Here is a 19641-nt window from a genome sequence, read left to right as displayed (position 1 = left end):
GGTGAAGTGTGTGAATACATCCACTGAAATATATTAATTTACAGGATAAGGCCCTTCCCCAGCGTGCATCAAGATGACAATAGACAGACAGCTTTGACTGCTGCAGTCCTTCTGATCAAGGTGCTCCGACTGCAGTTCCAGGATTCAGAATCAGTATTTCCAATCAATGTGCAGCTAGGAGGAGAACCTGCAGGTGGCAGTGTGCTACACATGAAACATCAAGTGATACAAGAGCTTTGGCAGATGCTGAAAATTTTCAGCATAATTCTCAAAATGATGGAGGAACCCAGCAGGCTGGGCAGCATCCATGGAGGAAAATAAACAGTCGATGTTTTAAGCCAAGACCTTTCACGCTGAGTTCCTCCAACATTTTGTGTGTGTTGGTAAAATTAAGCAACATGGTGGATCACGCTGCTTCAAGAATCACCAGCTTGCAGCAACATGCAGGTCAACTTCTACCTCAGCATTCTCATATGGTCCTGGAAATGAGTCAGAGGTGAGATGCCGCGACTTCCTGCACTGCACTGGAGTCAGTACAAACTGGCTGAACAGAGGTTGAGAGACTCTTCATGTCAAACCATTTGGCTTTACAGCCAGGGATGGAGGGGACAGGAGAGGGGCTGGCACTGTAGCTCCACTATATTCATCTGAATAGGTTCATTGAGTTTGATGAAAAGATGAAACAGTTTGCTTTTTAAATTAGAAATAATTTTACTTTTCTATCATTTAAATGCTTTAGGCCTCAGAAACAACTCTGATATTTAAAGGCATTTGTACATCATTCAAAGTCCGTTAAGAGAACCAGCCTATCAAGGTGGCTTCAAAATCTACCACCTGAGGCCTTGTCACTACTCACGGACTGACCTGCTTCACTGTCAGGCAGGGAAAGGGGAAGAGTGGGTCAAAGCTGGAGGAAGCTTATATCAGAGGCACTAGTTAAAAAGATATACATGGCCACGGGAATAGCTTAGGTAATTGAAGCCAATGGCTTTGAGCAGAACCAGTTTTCAGGTCATATTACTGGTGCTAGTCTTCACTCCAGATTACTTAGTTAACAGAATTTACTTGGATGGAATACATACTCTCATCTGTAGATCACCCTCGTGATTCTAGCTGTGACTTCACCATCTCTGACGCACAAGGAAAAAGTAATCTGGCAACTTTTTTTTACTTACAAGAACTTCATAGTCTGGTACTGTGTGCGTTCCCAGTCCCGTCCGGTCGAACGTGACTCGATACGTTGCGTTAATAGTGTCAACTGCATCTATCTGTCCCGTGAACAGGCCATCATGAGCACCCCGGAGTCGTGCTTGAGAGCAAAAATGAGAAAGTATCACAAGTTGAGTGAGGATCCATTACCAAGTGAAGGTTTTATTTTATCCTGCCAACCTGGTACCCATTTTACCCTGTGATTTACTCAGCACTTCAGTGAAACACAAAGAGCTAGCATTCAAAGAAAACAATATCCCAAGATTAAAGGTCCATAGTTTCACCCTCATTACCGCAACAGCAATGGAAACAGATCCATTGACATTTGCAACATTGCACTGGACTAATAACTGCAACTTCAGGCCTAATGAATGCTGAAATCCAAAGATGAGATCAGAGTTTCAGTGAATTAAAATGACTAAGTTGTGAACAAAGTCTCAAGCTTAACAAATTTGGTGAGGTGTGAGAAGGGGGAGAGGACATTTAAGAGAAACGACAAAGCAAAGCTGGAGTGAAGAAATATAATGCTAACCAGGTTCCCCAGGAATATTATAGGATATGTAAGGGGTTTCTTCTTTTATGTTACTGCTAAGGCTAATAAAATGGCTTCTTTGTTGTGTTAAAAGTAAGAATGCTTCTTTGTTGGGGTAACTGGTGAGAGAGTGCTTTCTCTCGCAGCTTGTTTGGGTTATAATTACTGATAATGAGAATTGTATTCATTTGTTAACTGATGCACCATCAATAACTCTCGGAGACGGGAGGTGAACGATAGGTTTTTATTAGCAGCAAAAGGGAGCACAGCATCTTGGAGACTGAGGGAGGAGCAGTGCCTCCAATCGCCTTTATACAGGGGTCTGTGGGAGGAGCCACAGGAGCAGTCAGCAGAGGGGCGTGCCCAAACGGGTATACATAATTTATCACATTAACCAATTGGGATAGATGTTATTCTTTCTTGTGGATCTGTAAGCTATTGTTGCGCGTACTTTTGGAGTGAAGGCGATGGAGAGAGAGAGGAGACGCGATGCTGCAAGCTGGGCGACGGAACGGACCCCAGGTGGGAGTCCGAGGCCCAGTGTCATCGGTGGGGAGAGGAGACGAGGACAGATTCGTGTAGAGCATCTGGTCGACTACCGTTGTTGGTCCCAGGTGGCGGGTTGAAGGGGGGGGGGGGGGGTCGGAGGGGATAGAATGGTGACAAGAAGACTTCATTAACTGAGCTCCAACGGTTATGCACAAAGTAGCTGAACTTTGATAAGTTTGGTGCCTTTTACTTTTCCTTTTATATTGTATCTCTATTAAGTACATAGATCTATAAAGATCTATATAGTAAGATCTATAAAGTGTAATCATTTAATCGCATATGGTGTACTGTCTGTTATTTGGCGCAGTGGGGACATCACACAGCATCCGCACAAGCTGATTACACAGTCTGGCGGGGCCGAAGGCTGCTCCCCCTAGACAGAAGCGAGCTGAGCGAGCCTGAGGCTTACTGGGGGGGGGGGGCTACAGATACTTCCAATTAGAACCACAACAGGAAAAAGGATACAGGCAAGGTTGCATTATGGCCACTCAGGTTGCAGAAATTCACTTTTTTGGAATTAATAAACCGCAACTCAAAAATCTGAGCTATGGAATATAATTTGCTTTTACAGAATTTACATGCAGAGTAAAGTAAAAAGTAAATAAAAATGCTAAAGAAACAACAAATATTGTCCATTTATATATTTTTCAACTCACATTTTGATGCATATGTAGATAATGTGTTTTGTTTTTAGTTCAGTAGGTTTATTTTGCTGTCTTAATATCTGACCGATATTTGATATACTATATGCTTTAACGAGTCTCCATTCAAACTGAAGGCTGGAAAGTGGTAAGTGGAAACACAGGAGGCTACTATACAGAAGAGTATAGGGACAGCCAACCATGTCTGCGCCAACTACAATACTTGTTTAAACTAATCCCGTCTGCCTGCACTTCGTCTCTATTCCCTATCTGTTTATGCATGTATCTAATTACTTCCTCAACATCACTATTGTATCTCCTTCAACCACCCTGTTCCAGGCACCTACTACAAAAATTACTTCACAAATTTCCTTTAAACTTTCCCCCTCTCATCTTAAAAGGTATGCCTTCTAGTGCTTGATATTTCCATTGTGGAAAAGACTACTTATCCTATGTATGTCTTTCAAAATTTTATATACTTCCCTTCATCACCTTTCAGCCTCTGACATTCCAGAGAAAACAATCCAAACTGTCCAACCTCTCCTTTTACCTAAAAGAAACCCTCCAATCCAAGCAATGTCTTAGTGAACTTATCTTACACCCCCTTACAAAGCCTCCACATCATTTTAATAGTGTGTTGACCAAAACTGCACACAATTCTCCAAATATGCCTTACCCAAGTACTGTAAATTGGTTAATCATTGTGACAGCACAAACTGAAGCTTTGTCTTGCTTGCCATCCATACAGATCATTTCATCACATCAAAACATTGTACAAGGAAAAACAATAACAGAATGTAAAGTGTAACAGGTACAGAGAAAGTGCAGGGTCAGAACAAGGGAGATTGTGAGATTGTGTGGTCAAGAGTTCATCCTTTCACACAGGGAGCTGTTCGACAGTCCCACAAAGATGTCCTTGAGACTTCGACAGTATGTGCTTTCAGGTTTTATCAGCTGCAGCATAACTCTTCAAGTTATATACCAAACACTCTGGCAATGATTGCTAACATGATATCACCTTTCTTTATCATCCTACCCATTTGTCTTGCTACTTTCAGGCAGCTATGGACTTCCACTCAATCCTTTGGATACGAATGCTCCTTAGGGTCCTGCCATTACTGAATACTTTCCTTTTGCATTTAGCTCACCAAAATGCTTGACCTTACACTTCGTCAGGATTAAACTTCATCTGCCATTTCTTTAGCCAAATTTTCAACTGCTCGATATCTTGTTGCATGTTCTGACAACCTTCCTTCCCGTCCAGTACTCACCATCAATTTGCATCATTTTAAAACTTATTAAAGAGACCACCTACAAAGGTCAATGATCCAAGTAAATTTAGCATTAGGGCAATAACTTGTTCCTGAATCTAGTGGTGTGGGACTTGAGGGTCAGTACCTCCTGCCCCATGGGAATAGCAAGAAGAGAGCATGGCCTAGATGGTGGGGTCTTTGATAATTATGGGCGCTGCTTTCTTGTGGCTGCACCCTTAGATAAATGTACTCAGTGGTGGAGAAGTCTTTGCCTGTAATGGACTGGGCTGTATCCAGCACTTTCCATAGTCTTTTCCATTATTTGGCATTGCTGTTTCCACACCAGGTCATGATACTCTCAACGATGCATCTATACAAGTCTGTCAGAGCTTTTGGTGACATGCCAAATCTATGCAAATTTCTAAGAAAGTAGAGGTGCTGTCACGTTTTCTTTATGATGGCACTTACATGCTGGTTGCAGGACAAATCCTCTGAGATATTAACATCAAGGAATTTAATGCTACTGCCTCTGTCCAGCTCCAATCTCCTAATGACAACTGGCTCATGGATCTCCAGCTTCCTCCTCCTGCAGTTTTTTTGGTTTTGCTGATGTTGAGTGAGAGGTTGTTGCTGTGGCACTACTTGATCAGAATTCAATCTCCTTGCCAATTTGTCGACACCTTTGGTTTGACTAACATCAGCAAACTTGAATATGTCTTGATGTTGTCCTGAGCCATACAATCATAGGTATAAAGTGAGTAAAGCAGAGGACTAAGCACATAGTCTTGTAGTGCACCTCTGTTGATGGTGATTGTGGCAGAAATGCTGTTGCCAATCTGTACTGACTGGGGTCTGCCAGTGAGTAAATCGTGGATCCAGTGCACAGGAAGGTATCATGGCCAGGTCTTTCAGGTTAGTGATGAGTTTCAAGGGGATGACAGTATTAAATACTGAGCTGCAGTCAATGAAGAGCGTCCTTATGTACGGTCCTTCACTGACCAGTGTTCCAGAGCTGAGTGAAAAGCCAACTAAACGGCATCTGCTATTGACCTGTTGAGATGGTGGGCAAATTGGAGCAGATCCAAGTCCCTATTCAGGCAGCAGTTGATTTGCTTCAAGACCAAACTCTTGAAGCACTTCATCACAGTGGACATAAGTGCGACTGGATGATAGTTAGTGAAGCAAGTTACCACGTTCTTCTTGGGTGCCAGTATGACAGAAGCTTGCTTGAAACAAATAGGTACTTCCAACTGGCAAACTGAGTGGTTGAATACATCTCTACCACTCCAGCCAGATGATTATCACTTACTGTACACTTCCATCCAAGTCTTTATTATATATTACAGACAGGGGTTCCAGCACTGTCAGTGTAGAACATCACCGGTCACAAACCTCTAGCTAGAGAAAAAAAAAGCCTAAACCACTATTTTCTCTGTCTTTATGGCCAACACAATTTTAGATCCAATTTAACAACTTACCATGGATCCTGTGTGACTTAAATTTTTTGGATCAGTCCATGTAGACAACGTTCACTGCTCCACGCTCATCAATCATCTTTGTCACTTTCTGAACAATATCAATAGTTTTATTTCCATACATTGTTGGGTGATTTATATAGCCCTCTAAATAGTGGTAATCAAAGGTGCAGATCAAATTGTATAATGATCACGCAATATTGAAGGAATTAAAAACAACAGACTGGGCAAACTAAAGGGCCATAATCGTGGATAAAAGGAATTCCTGAAGTATATAATGGATATCTTCCAGAATCAGTGAACTGAGGAACCAATCTGGAATCACACTTCTTTAGATAAGGTATGGCTAAATGAAAATGGTTAATTGATGATCTAATTGTTAGGGACTTTTAGGGAATAGAGATCATAATATAACAAAACTTTATCTGATTTAAATGAATCTGAAACCTTTGAACAAAGCAAGCTACAAAGGCACATGGCAATGACAAAACAGGAAACCATATTTAAGGAAATGAAACAAAAATGGCTAATATTTGAAGTAGTAATACTATGGTGCTAGAAAGTTTGTGAACCCTGTAGAATTTTCTCTATTTCTTCATAAATAAAACCTAAAATGTGATCAGATCTTCACGTGTCTTAAAACTAGATAGAGAACCCAATTAAATAAATAACACAAAGCATTATACTTGTTAATTTATTGAGAAAAATATGATCTAATAATATGTGTTTGTTGAAAAAAGTATATATCAAAGCTATTTGGAGTCAGGTGTTTCAATCAATGAAATGAGATTGGAGGTGTGGGTTGCAGAGGTGCCCTGTCCTATACAAAAGGCACACAAAGTCAGATTACTGACAAAGCCTGCTCTTCTCAAGACTGATCTGTTTATGTTCACCATGCCTTAACTAAGACAATTTTCAGAGGACCTTAGAAGAATTGTAGGGATGCATGAAGCTGGAAAAAGTTACAAAAGCATTTCTAAAGACCTGAGTGTTCATCAGTCCACAGTAAGAGAAATTGTCTCCAAATGGAGGAAACTCAATACCATTGCTACTCTCCCGAAGAGTGGACATCCTGTAAAGATCACACCAAGAGCACAACATGCAATGCTAAAAGAGGTGAAAAAAACTCAAGGGTAATAGGAAAACACTAGATCTCGCTAAAGTCTCTGTTCATGTGTCCACTATAAGAAAAACGTTAAACAAGAATGGTGTTCATGGAATGAAACCACAGAGGAAATTTCTGCTCTCCAAAAAAAAAAAGGTGATAATGTTTTGTGGACAGATGAGTCAAAAGTTAATTTTGGCAGAAATGTACATTTCTATGTTTGCAGGAAAAAGGGCACTGCACACCAACACTAAAACCTCATCCCAACTGTGAAGTACGCGGAAGGAGCTTCATGGTTTGGGGATGCTTTGCTGGACAGCTTGCAATCATTGAGGGAACAATGAGTTCAATTGCATCAAGATATTTTACAGGAGGATGTCAGGATAGCAGTCTATCACCTGAAGCTTAATAGAAGTTAATAGCAACAAGACAATGATGCAAAAGACAAGAGTAAATCAACAACAAAATGCTTAAAAAGAAGAAAATTCATGTTTTGGAATGGCTGAGTCAAAGTCCTGGCCTTAAACCTATAGAAATGTTGTGGAAAGACCTGAAGCAAGCAGTTCATGATCATAAGACCATAAGATATAGGAGCAGAAGTGGGCTATTCGGCCCAACAAGTCTGCTCCGCCATTCAATCATGGGCTGATCTAATTCTTCCGGTCATCCCCACTCCCCTGCCTTCACCCCATACCCATTGATGCCCTGGCTAATCAAGATCCTATCTATCTCAGCCTTAAATGCACCCAATGACTTGGACTCCACAGCTGCTCGTGGCAACAAATTCCACAGATTTATCACACTCTGACTAAAGTAATTTCTTCACATTTCTGTTCTAAATGGACGTCCTTTAATCCTGAAGTCATGCCCTCTTGTCCTAGTCTCCCCTACCATGGGAAATAACTTTGCCATATCTAATCTGTTCAGGCCTTTTAACATTCAGAATGTTTCTATAAGATCCCCCCTCGTTCTCCTGAACTCCAGGAAACACAGCCAAAGAGCTGCCAGATGTTCCTCATACAGTACACCTTTCATTCCTGGAATCATTCTTCTGAATCTTCTCTGAACCCTCTCTAATATCACTATATCTTTTCTAAAATAAGGAGCCCAAAACTGCACACAATACTCCAAATGTGCTCTCATTATTGCCTTTTAGAGCCTCAACATCACATCCCTGCTCTTATATTCTGTACCTCTAGAAATTAATGCCAACATTGCATTTGCCTTCTTCACCACCAACTCAACCTGGAGGTTAATCTTTCGGGTATCTTGCACAAGGACTCCCAAGACCCTTTGCATCTCTGCATTTTGAATTCTCTCCCCATTTAACTTATAGTCTGCCCGTTTATTTCTTCCACCAAAGTGCATGATCATACACTTTCCGACATTGCATTTCATTTGCCATTTCTTTGCCCATTCCCTAAATTATCTATGTCTCTCTGCAGGCTCTGTTTCTTCAACACTACCCGCTCCTCTGCCTATCTTAGTGTGATCGGCAAATTTAGCTACAAATCCACTGATCTCATAGTCCAAATTATTGACATACATTGTAAAAAGCAGCGGTCCCAACACTGACCCCTGTGGAACTCCAATGGTAACCAGCAGCCAGCCAGAATAGGATCCCTTTACTTCCACTCTGCTGATCAACCAATGCTTCACCCATGCTAGTAACTTCCCTGTAATTCCATGGGCTCTTGTCTTGCTAAGCAGCCTCCTGTGCGGCACCTTGTCAAAGGCCTTCTGAAAAGTACACCACATCTACTGCATCTCTTTTGTCTACCCTGCTTGTAATCTCCTCAAAAAATTGCAGTAGGTTAGTCAGGCAGGATTTTCCTTTTAGGAAACCATGCTGGCTTTGGCCTATCTTGTCATGTGCCTCCAGATATTCTGTAATCTTATCCCTAACAATCGATTTCAACAACTTCCCAACCACTTATGTCAGGCTAACAGGTTTATAGTTTCCTTTCTGCTGCCTCCCACCCTTCTTAAATAGCGGAGTAACATTTGCAATTTTCCAGTCATCCAGTACAATGCCAGAATCTATTGATTCTTGAAAGATCATTGTTAATGCCTCTGCAATCTCTCCAACTACTTCCTTCAGAACTCGAGAGTGCATTCCAGCTGGTCCAGGAGATTTATCCACCCTCAGACCATTAAGCTTCCTGAGCACCTTCTCAGTTGTAATTTTCACTGGACATACTTCACTTCCCTGACACTCTTGAATGCCCGGTATACTGCAGATGTCTTCTACTGTGAAGACTGATGCAAAATACACATTCAATTACTCTGCCATCCCTGCATCTCTCATTACAATATCTCCAGCATCACTTTCTATTAGTTCTATATCTACCCTCAACTCTCTTTTATATACTTAAAAAAGCTTTTAGTATCTTCTTTGATATTAGTCACCAGCTTCCTTTCATAATTCATCTTTTCCTTCCTAATGACCTTCTTAGTTTCTTCTGCAAGTTTTTAAAAGCTTCCCAATCCTCTATCTTCCCTCTAACTTTGGTTTCCTGTTTGTCCTCTCTTTTGATTTACTTTGCCTCTAACTTCACTTGTCAGACACGGCAATGTCCTTCTTCCATTTGAAAATTTCTTCTTACCTGGACTTCCCTCATTTTTCACAGAAACTCCAACATTGTTGCTCTGCTGTCCTTCCTGCTACTGTCCCTTTCCAGTCAACTTTGGCCAGTTCCCCTTTCATGCCATTTTAATTTCCTTTATTCCACTGGAATACCGACACATTGGAATTTAGTTTCTCCTTCTCAAATTTCAAAGTGAACTCGATCATACTGTTCTCTAAGGGTTCCTTAACCTTAAACTCTCTTATCATTGCACAACACCCAATCCAGAACAGCTGATCCCCTAGTGGGCTCAACAATAAGCCGTTCTAAAAAGCCTTCCCTTAGACATTCTACAAATACTCTTTCTTGAGGTCCAGTAATGGTTTTCACAATCCACTTTCATGTTAAAATCCCCAACAATTATCATGACATTGCCCTTCCTATCTCCTGCTGTAATTTGCAATCCAAATCCTGGCTGCTGTTTGGAAGCCTGCATACAACTGCTATTAGGGTCCTTTTACCCTTGTAATTTCTTAACTCAACTCATAGAGACTCTACACCTTCTGATCCTAAGTCATCTCTTTCTAATAATTTAACTTTTTTTCTTCTACACAGGGCCACTCCATCCCCTCTGCCTACTAACCTATCTTTCCAATACACCATATATCCTTGGACATTCAACTCCCAATGGGAGCCATGCTTTCAGAGATGGCCACAACATCATACTTGCCACTGGTGCAGCCAATTGGGTTTAGAAGTCACAAAATTAATTAAATGGAGATCTGTTTCTGGACACTTCTGTACAGTGAAGGTTTTTCAAATGATTGTAGTAAAAATTGAAAGGCCAACTACTGGTGAGTTAGTATCCCAAGAAAAAACTACCACCAGGAAGACAAAAGAACACTCCAAGTCCGCAAAAGGTTTATTGAAAAGCACAAGTCAGGAGATGGATACAAGAAAATTTCCAAGTCACTGAATATCCCTTGGAGTAAAGTCAATCATCAAGAAATGGAAAGAATATGGCAATGCTGTAAATCTGCCTAGAGCAGGCCATCCTCAAAAACTATTGACTGTGCAAGAAGGGGACTAGTGAAGGAGGGTACCAAGAGACCTATGACAACTGGAGTTACAAGCTTCAGTGGCAGAGATGGGAGAGACATACAGCTGTTGCCTAGGTGCTTCACCAGTCGCAGCTTTATGGGAGAATGGCAAAGAGAAAGCCACTGCTGAGAAAAACTCACATGAAATCTCAGCTAGAGTTTGCCAGAAAGCATGTGGGAGAATTTGAAGTCAGCTGGAAGAAGGTTCTATGGGCTAATGAAACCAAAATTGAGGTCTTGCCATCAGACTAAACACTATGTTTGGCGTAGGCCTAACACCACAAATCATCAAAAAACACACCATCCCTACCGTGAAGCACGGTGGTGGCTGCATCATGCTGTGGGGATGCTTCACTGCAGCAGGCCCTGGAAGGCTTGTGAAGGTAAAGGGTAAAATGAATGCAGTAAAATACAGGGAAATCCTGGAAGCAAACCTGATGCAGTTTGCAAGAGAACTGTGACTTGGGAGAAGATTCCTTTTCCAGCAAGACAGTGGCCCCAAGCATTAAGCCAAAACTACACAAAAGTGGCTTAAAAACAACACAGTTAATGTCCCATAGAGGCCAAATTGAAGATCTGTGGCTGAACTTGAAAAGGGCCACAAACTTATGTTCTCTATTTTTAGACTCCTCTACTGTGGGAAAATGTTTCCTGCTCTCTCCTATACATTTTCTCTTCACTACCCACCCTCTTCAGTACCCTCCATCAGACAAAAGATTCAAAATTCTGAAAGCATTTCCATCAAGTTCCAGGACAGCTTCCTCCCAGCTGCTGTAGGATTATTGAACCATCGCCATGTTCAATAAAATTGACTGTTGACCATGTAATCTACTTTGTTATGGCTTTGCATCTTATTGTCTACCTCCAATGCACTCTCTTTGCAACTAACACTTCATTCTGCATTCTGTTATTGTTTTCCCTTGTACTATCTCAATGAACTGCTGTGCTGAAATGTAGTATGGATAGCACACAAAATATTTTCACTGTACCTTGGTACAAATGACAATAAACCAAATCACCTTCATAATTTAGTATATTTCTACAAGTCCTTCCTCAGTGACCTCTACACCAAGGAAAATAAATCCAATCTTTCCAATATCCACTCACAAGTGAAACCCTCTATCCTAAAAAAAACACCTTGGTAAATGGAGGAGCAGGGATAAAAACATTATTATATATGTTTACAACACTGCAGCTGCTGAACTGGCTTTGCAAACGGAACATTAGTCTCTGGGAATGGACTTACCGGTAACTTTTGTCCCTATAACTAGCGGTAATGGGATTTCATCTGGGAGGTCTTTGTACTGGGAGAGTTCTGTCACTTTCCTCTGCTGCAGGAGTCGGATCTTCTGTCGCTTGTGTTGCAAGGCAGACCGCTCTTCTGCAAAGAAAGCTGCTGAACAGCTGCAACACAGGAGAAAGTGTTACAACACCAAGTGCGCCTCTAACTCAATGACAGTAACCAACAGGCTACTGAATGCAACCTCGTGTGGGTTGCCATAAAAATGAAATAAAAACCTTTCTTTTTACCTCATGCTGTTTTGTTTTCCAATATCTAGGGCACAGAGTGCCAAGAGAATCTTAGTCCACTGTGAATAAGCAACTCAGTGGTTAATACAAGAATCCAGCTTACATCTATTCTTGATCTTTTCATCTCTGTCATTTCTATATTGTACTCTTCCCTCAGTCCATTAACTCATGTCTTTACTGTTGTTTGTCTCTGTAATGCAGACAAATTAAGGCAGTGGCTTTAATTTAGAGTGCTGCATGCTTGTTGGGGTGGGTTGAGGGTGAAATATCCAGATGCTTTCCCACAGAGAATGCAGTTCATCAGATAGGCGCATGAAGTGGTTTTGGATTGCTTGAGGAAAGCTTCAGAAGTGACTGCCTCGGTACTTCCAACTCAGTTGCCTCAGCACAAGCCAGAGGGAAAATAAAAAGCTGATGAATCTACACAGAAGCAATGGCAACCATGTCATCACATACTTCCTGACTCTGGCTGGGTCCAACATACTTGCCCCCTGCTTAACAGCAAAATTTCTAATGCCTTTTTGCCTTTTTCTAATGAAGTTTAGCACAACCAATGACCACAGCAAACAAATCCATCTTCTTATCATTCCAGTGACTTGAATGATGTAGCAGAACTTAATTTATTACTGACAGGCACCAACTTTACACCATGTAACTGAGATGGCAAGTCACCCCTCAGGGAAGGGGGTGGGGATTGAGTCACCCTGTTGATGTTTTCAATAAACCAGCTGCTTTAGTTTACTTCTGACAACCCAAAAATAAAATCCAATTTCACCCCTTGCCTTGACCTTCCTAATGAGAGAAGCACTGTATTCAGATCTCTACCTCCCTCCAGAGCACTTACCGCCTCGGTTTCCCCATTAACCTCCTGATCTTCCCCCACTCCACTCTGGTTAGCTTCCTGGTTTTTAGGTTTGGGAAGGACTCCTTCAGGCATACACAGAAATCATTATCCCCCTCGAAAAGTGGCCTAGGAAATGGAACAGACCAGGATTTATACACATACACAAAACCAGAGCTTGTAGACAGAGTTAAGAGAGTCTGAACTAGCATACTTGTCAATGTTTGAGTAAAACCATTCATAGATGCACCACTTGTGCGCCTTAGGCAGCTTCAGCAGATTCCGTAGACGTAAGCCTATCTTCTGGGCTACCTTCTTGTCTGGTGTTGCCAAGGTTGCTGAAAATTTCTGTTGAGAGAGTATAGAGAATTGAAAATGGTGAAAGAGTCCAAGAACTTATACTGTCAAGAAAGCTTGAATCCGACACCCACATATAGTCTACCCCAGCCCCAAACCTCCAGCTGTCCAAGGATTTCCATGTTGTCACTGACATCTGAATTGCTACGTCTCCCTCTAAGGTTCTCTTACAAGGAATGGAGATATTAAAATAGCTAAGAAATAGCTTCAAGAGCAAGTATTCAACTACAGGAAAGTGAGGTCATGCAGATGCAGAGTGTTGTGGGATGTTATTGGAGAGTGTGGTGGATCTTCATGGTAAAATATTTAGTGTAAATAATGGACAAGAATGGATGACCTGCCTAACTATAGCCAATCCTTTCAAAAACAAAATCTCTTCCTTCAAAACTTTGGGATCCAAATATCAGTTAATTGAGCTGAATCCTTTGGGTTCAATGCCCCCTCTCTTGCCTGTGGTGGTCACAGAACATTGTACTATACTATCACTGTTTCAGCTTCTGCTGTCAGAGTTAACTGGTCCCCTCTTGCCCAGTTGTGACTTAATTAGCATTTAGCAATGTTCCACATCATACAAAGTCCCTTGGTTCAGCACCTTTCAAGGCTGATAGGACTTGACTAGGCTCTTTCAGCTCTGATACTGAAGATGAGATGAAGGTTCCTCCCAAAACTATTTGTCAGGCTCAGTACTATATCCTGGTGAGAGCTATTCACCTGGATGGTAAGATCATGGATTTTAGTTTTTTCTATCATGACTTTTACAGGGCCCCATCCTTTGGTAAGAAGAGGGAGCACTCAAAATCTGACATCATCTATCTCACACTATCCTATTTGAGAGCATTTTGTCAGCATGTTAACAGATACACTTCTCTGAAGAATGACAGAGAACAGTCCCTTGCTAAACAGGGATGGAGAGGCAGGAGGATTGACAAACTTCTTTAAGGCTGATAGGCGATTGGGAAAAAAGCCAGCAGCTGGCCTTTAAACCAAGACAAGGTGCCTCTTACCCTGTAAATTACATGGCTGATTTTGAAACAGCATCAATCTGTTACAAAACAGAAGTCTGCTTAAAGCAAAAGAGGCCCCACCTGAGGATGCATGGCAATACGCTGGTTCCTCTTGGGAGACTTGGTGTTCTGCAGTTGCCTCTCGTCCTCTTCATTGAAGAGTCGGCTCCTCTTTGTGCTTCTTGTTGGCTAAGTAGATTGAACATTTTATAAGAACAGCCAAATGCAGCAAGCCTTCCAAAACAAACATGGAAATATTGGATTGCCACAACCCATAAAGAAAATTAGTGATGTGCTATTTAACATGGACATCATAGCTGGTGTTGTTTCAGTTTCACACACTTTCCCTAGCCTAGACAGTAATCTGCAACAGGATTCATGGGCTAGCTTTTAAAACAGAGAACACTAAAATCAATTGGTCACCATCCAAACTAAAGATGGCACTCATGGGTTTTCGAATTGGGTACCATTCTGACTCATATTTGGACCTACTGGAGTGAACTAACCTTTATTCAATCAACACACACAAAATACTGGTGGAACGCAGCAGGCCGGGCAGCAGCTATAGGAAGAAGTACAGTTGACGTTTCGGGTGGAGACCCTTCACCAGGACCCAAAACATCGACTGTACTTCTTCCTATAGATGCTGCCTGGCCTGCTGCATTCCACCAGCATTTTATGTGTGTTGCTTGAATTTCCAACATCTGCAGATTTCCTCGTGTTTGCTTTATTCAATCAGACTGAAATAGATCAGAAGGGACAGTTGTCTCAGGTAGAGCCCTATTTGCGAGTAGGGAATATCATCCTAAACTTAGAGCACGATCTTTATTCAGGTCCAGATTTATGGTCCCTTCCCCAAATCACCTCAAATCTAATGACTTCTTAGATCATTCTCGTGGGCTGTTAAAGGTAGGGTTTAGCTGCTATTATTGCTTGAAACATTAACATGTCCACCTTTTCAGATAAGACTACAGATTTCCTACCTTAATAAACGTTGGCAAACCAAATGAGTTTTAACCCCAACCTAGAACACGCCCATTGACCCAAAATGTTGTGCTGACCTTTTAACCTACTCCAAGATCAATTTCATCTTCCCTCCTGCACAGCCTTCTACTCTTTTAAGAGTCTCATAAATGTCCCTAATGCATCTGCCTCTTCCACTACCCTCGGCAGTGTGTTCCATGCTCTGACTATTTATTTATATATTATTTGTTTTTATTTAGAAATACAGCATGAAACAGGCCTTTCCAGCCCAAAGAGCTGCATTGCCCAGCAACCAGCTATTTAATATTAGTCTAATCACAGGACAATTTATGATGAGCAATTAACCTACTAACCAGTATGTCTTTGGACTATAGAGGGAAACCAGAGCACCTGGAGGAAACCCACACCGTTCATGCGAATGTACAAACTCCTTTCAGACAGCACCAGAATTGAACTCGCAAACTCCAGAACAGCCTGATCAGTATCAGCGTCATGCAAACTGCTATGCTCCTACTTCTGATATCCCACCAATAATTTCCTTAGATCACCTGAAAATTGTCATCTTTAATGCAATTAGCTGTTACAGCCCCAGCAGAGTGCCACTGGCTATTCCCTCTATCCGTGTATTACTATTTTGTATCCCTCTATCAAGTCACCTCTCCTCATCCTTTGCTCACGGAGTAAAACCCAGCTCCCAAAACCTTTCTTCATAAGATATGTTCTCTAATCCAGGCAGCATCCTGGTAAATCTCCTCTGCACCCTCTCTGAAGCTTCCATATCCTTCCTATTATGAGGCGACTAGAATTGTACACAATACTCCAAGTGTGGTCTAACCAGAGTTTTAGAGAACTGCAACATTACCTTCTGGTTCTTGAACTCAATCCCCTGACTAATCAAGGCGAACACACCAGATGTCTTCTTGGTCACCCTATCAAAAGGCACGTCAATTTAGAGAGATTGATGGACATGGATCTCATTCCTCCACATTGCTAAAAATCCTGCCACTCACCTTGGTTTCGTGTTCAGCCTTCCAAAGTGCATCATTTCACACTCATCTGGAATGAGCTCCAACTGCCACTTCTCAGCCCAGCTCTGCATCCTATCAATGTCCTGTTGTAATCTAAGACAACCTTCTACATTATCTACAACACCATCAATCTTTGTGTCATTCACAATTATTAACTCACCCTTCCATTTCCTTATCAAAGTCACATAAAAATAACAAAGAGCAGGGGTCCCAGCACAGATCCCCAGGGAACACCACTAGTCACAGTCTTCCAGGCAGAATATGCTCCATCTACTATCATCGTCTGCCTTCTGAAGCTAACTCTGAATACACAGAGCCAAGTTTCCCTGGATTCCCTGATCCCACATTCTGAATGAACCTACCATGGGAAACCTTGTTGAATGCCTTATGAAAATCCATACACACATCCACCACTCTAACTTCATCAATTTCAATTGTTACTTCCTCAAGAAGTCAATCAGGCACGTGAGGTATGACCTGACACTCACAAAGCTACACTGACTATCCCAAATCAGAATATGTTTCTGCAAATGTTTCTCCTGGATACTTTATAACTCTCAAGAACCCCATCTGATCCTTGCTTCCTAAACCTTAAGTATGCTTCTTTCTTTTCTTGACTAGATGTTCTCTTGTCAACAACAGTTCCTTCACGCTCCTTTCTTTCCAGCTTCAATGAGATATACCTATCTAGAATCCCAATATAAGTGTTCCCTAAACTACCTCCACATTTCCATTGTACATTTCCCTGAAAACATCCATTCCCAATTTACAACTCCAAAGTTCTTCTCTAATAGTATCATAATTCCCCCTCCCCAATTAAATACTTTCCCAGGCTCCTATCCCTATCTCAGGCTATGCTAAAGGTCTGAGAGTTGTGGTAACGCTGTTTCCGAAACGTGCACCCATCAAGAGATTGTCACCTGACCAGGTTCATTGCTAGTATTAAATCCAGCATGACCTCTCTTCTAGTTGGTCTGTCTACATATTGTTTCAGACTTCCTTCCTGGACACAATTGACAAATTCTGCCCCATCTAAATCTTTTGCACTAAGGAACCACCAATCAATATTAGAGAAGTTGAAGTCACCCATGACAACAACCCTGTTATAGATATAGAACATAGAAAACCTACAGCACAATACAGGCCCTTCAGCCCACAATGCTGTGCCAAACATGTACTTACTTTAAAAATTACCTAGGGTTACCCATAACCCTCTATTTTTCTAAGCTCCAAGTACCTATCCAGGAGTCTCCTAAAAGACCCTATAGTATCCACCTCCACCACTGTCACCGGCAACCCATTCCACGCACTCACCATTCTCTGCGTAAAGAAAACTTAGCCCTAACATCTCCTCTGTAACTACTTCCAAGCACCTTAAAACTGTGCCTTCTTGTGTTAGCCATTTCAGCCCTGGGATAAAGCCTCTGACTATCCATACAATAAATGCACCTCTATCAGGTCACCTCTCATCCTCCATTGCTCCAAGGAGGAAAGGCAGAGTTCACTCAACCTATTCTCATAAGGCATGCTCCCCAATCCAGGCAACATCCTTGTAAATCTCCTCTGCACCTTTTCTATGGTTTCTACATCCTTCCTGTAGTGAGGTGACCAGAACTGAGCACAGTACTCCAAGTGGGTTCTGACCAGGGCCCCACATAGCTGCAACATTACCTCTTGGCTCATAAACTCAATCCCACGGTTGATGAAGGCCAATGCACTGTATGCCTTCTTAACCACACAGTCAAGCTGCGTAGCAGCTTTGAGTGTCCTGTGGACTTGGATCCCAAGATCCCTCTGATCCTCCACACTGCCAAGAATCTTACCATTAATGCTATATTCTGCCATCATAATTGACCTACCAAAATGAACCACTTCACACTTAGCTGGGTTGAACTCCATCTGCCACTTCTCAGCCAGTTTTGCATACTATCAATGTCTCCCTGCAACCTCTGACATCTCTCCACACTATCCACAACACCCCCAACCTTTGTCAGATCAAATTTACTAATTCATCCTTGCACTTCTTCATCCAGGTCATTTATAAAAATCACGAAGAGTACGAGTCCCAGAACAGATCCCTGAGGCATCCCACTGGTCATCGACCTCCATGAAGAATATGACCTGTCTACAACCACTCTTTGCCTTCTGTGGTCAAGCCAGCTCTGGATCCACAAAGCAATGTCCCCTTGGATCTTTCTCAATAAGCCTTGCATGGGGTACCTTGTCAAATGCCTTGCTGAAATCCATATACACTACATCTACGGCTCTACCTTCATCAATGTGTTTAGTCACATCCTCAAAAAATTCAATCAGGCTCGTAAGGCATGATCTGCCTTTGACAAAGCCATGCTGACTATTCCTTTTTTTTTTGAAATTTATTTTTTTATTGAAGTTCATCATCAAGCAAACATTTCCATAAGATGTTTTTCAGACATTGTACATATATATCATATAATCATAAATATCACAAACCTCCACAAAGTATTTATCTGAGGTATACACTTGTAGAAAAGAGTGGAAAGAAAAAACAAGCAAAAGGAAAGAACTATGTACAAGTAGGGAGTGATTTTTTTTAAACAACAGATTTATTGATTTGTGAGAATAAAATCAGGCCTATGAAGCATTATGTAGTTAAACCATTTTCCCCAGTATGAATCAAATTGTTCCAGCTGATGATTAACAGATGCTGTTATCTTCTCCATTTTGTAAATGTCCATTGTAATTTCCATCCATGTATTTAAAGTTGGGCTCTCCTGTGATAACCATTTCCTAGTAAGAGTCTTTTTACCAGCCACCAACAGTATATTCATTAAATATTTATCTCTTCAACCATTCTTGAGGTATATATCCAAAATATATGATCTTACTCTCTAAGGGTATTTCACATTTAAAGATGTCTTGTAGGGCATTGTGCATCCCCCTCCAATAGTTTTTGATAACAGGGCAGTCCCAAAAAATATGATAATGATTTGCATTTTGATTTCCACAATTTCTCCAGCAAACAGGGAGGTTACTATCATAATGGGATTTCTGAAAGGGCATAATAAAATATCTTATCAAGTTTTTCCATCCAAACTCCCTCCATTTCTGTGAACTGGTACACTTCCATTGATATCTCCATATTGTTGTCCATTCTTCCTCAAATATAATTATCCCTCCTTCCTTCTCCCATTTTGTTTTAATATATGAAGTCAAATGTATTTTAAGATTTGACAACCCCTTATAAATGCTTGAAATGATTCTAATACCATTATCTGAATTATATGCTTTTCTAAAGAGCTCTATCAAGCATGTATTTGCCTTGGTTACATTTTTAAGCGTCTTATTAACATATTGTCACATCTGTAAATACCGATAAAAATCTTGTTTTTCTAATAGGTGTTTCTCTTTAAGCATTTCAAAACTGAACAGTGTTCCTTCTTTCATTATGTTGCAAAGAACTGTTATTCCTTTAGCCGTCCAGTCC

At 41.3% G+C, this 19641-nt stretch overlaps 1 protein-coding gene across 1 annotated transcript in view; it reads right to left on the bottom strand.

The window, feature by feature from the left end:
• Positions 1 to 19641, bottom strand: part of lin9 (lin-9 DREAM MuvB core complex component) — a 148265-nt gene that overhangs the window by 33590 nt on the left and 95034 nt on the right. The window contains exons 4-8 of the mRNA XM_059982719.1: positions 14245 to 14352; positions 13017 to 13150; positions 12806 to 12931; positions 11678 to 11835; positions 1176 to 1309 (exon numbers count right to left, since the gene is read on the bottom strand). Of these exons, the coding sequence (XP_059838702.1) occupies positions 1176 to 1309; positions 11678 to 11835; positions 12806 to 12931; positions 13017 to 13150; positions 14245 to 14352 (660 nt within the window). The remainder of the gene's footprint in view (positions 1 to 1175; positions 1310 to 11677; positions 11836 to 12805; positions 12932 to 13016; positions 13151 to 14244; positions 14353 to 19641) is intronic.

This window comes from Hypanus sabinus, chromosome 10 (assembly GCF_030144855.1).
Source record: "Hypanus sabinus isolate sHypSab1 chromosome 10, sHypSab1.hap1, whole genome shotgun sequence".
Lineage (NCBI taxonomy): Eukaryota > Metazoa > Chordata > Chondrichthyes > Myliobatiformes > Dasyatidae > Hypanus > Hypanus sabinus.
The sequence above is the reverse complement of the archived record's forward strand: the minus strand, read 5'-3'. Positions and strand labels throughout refer to the sequence as shown.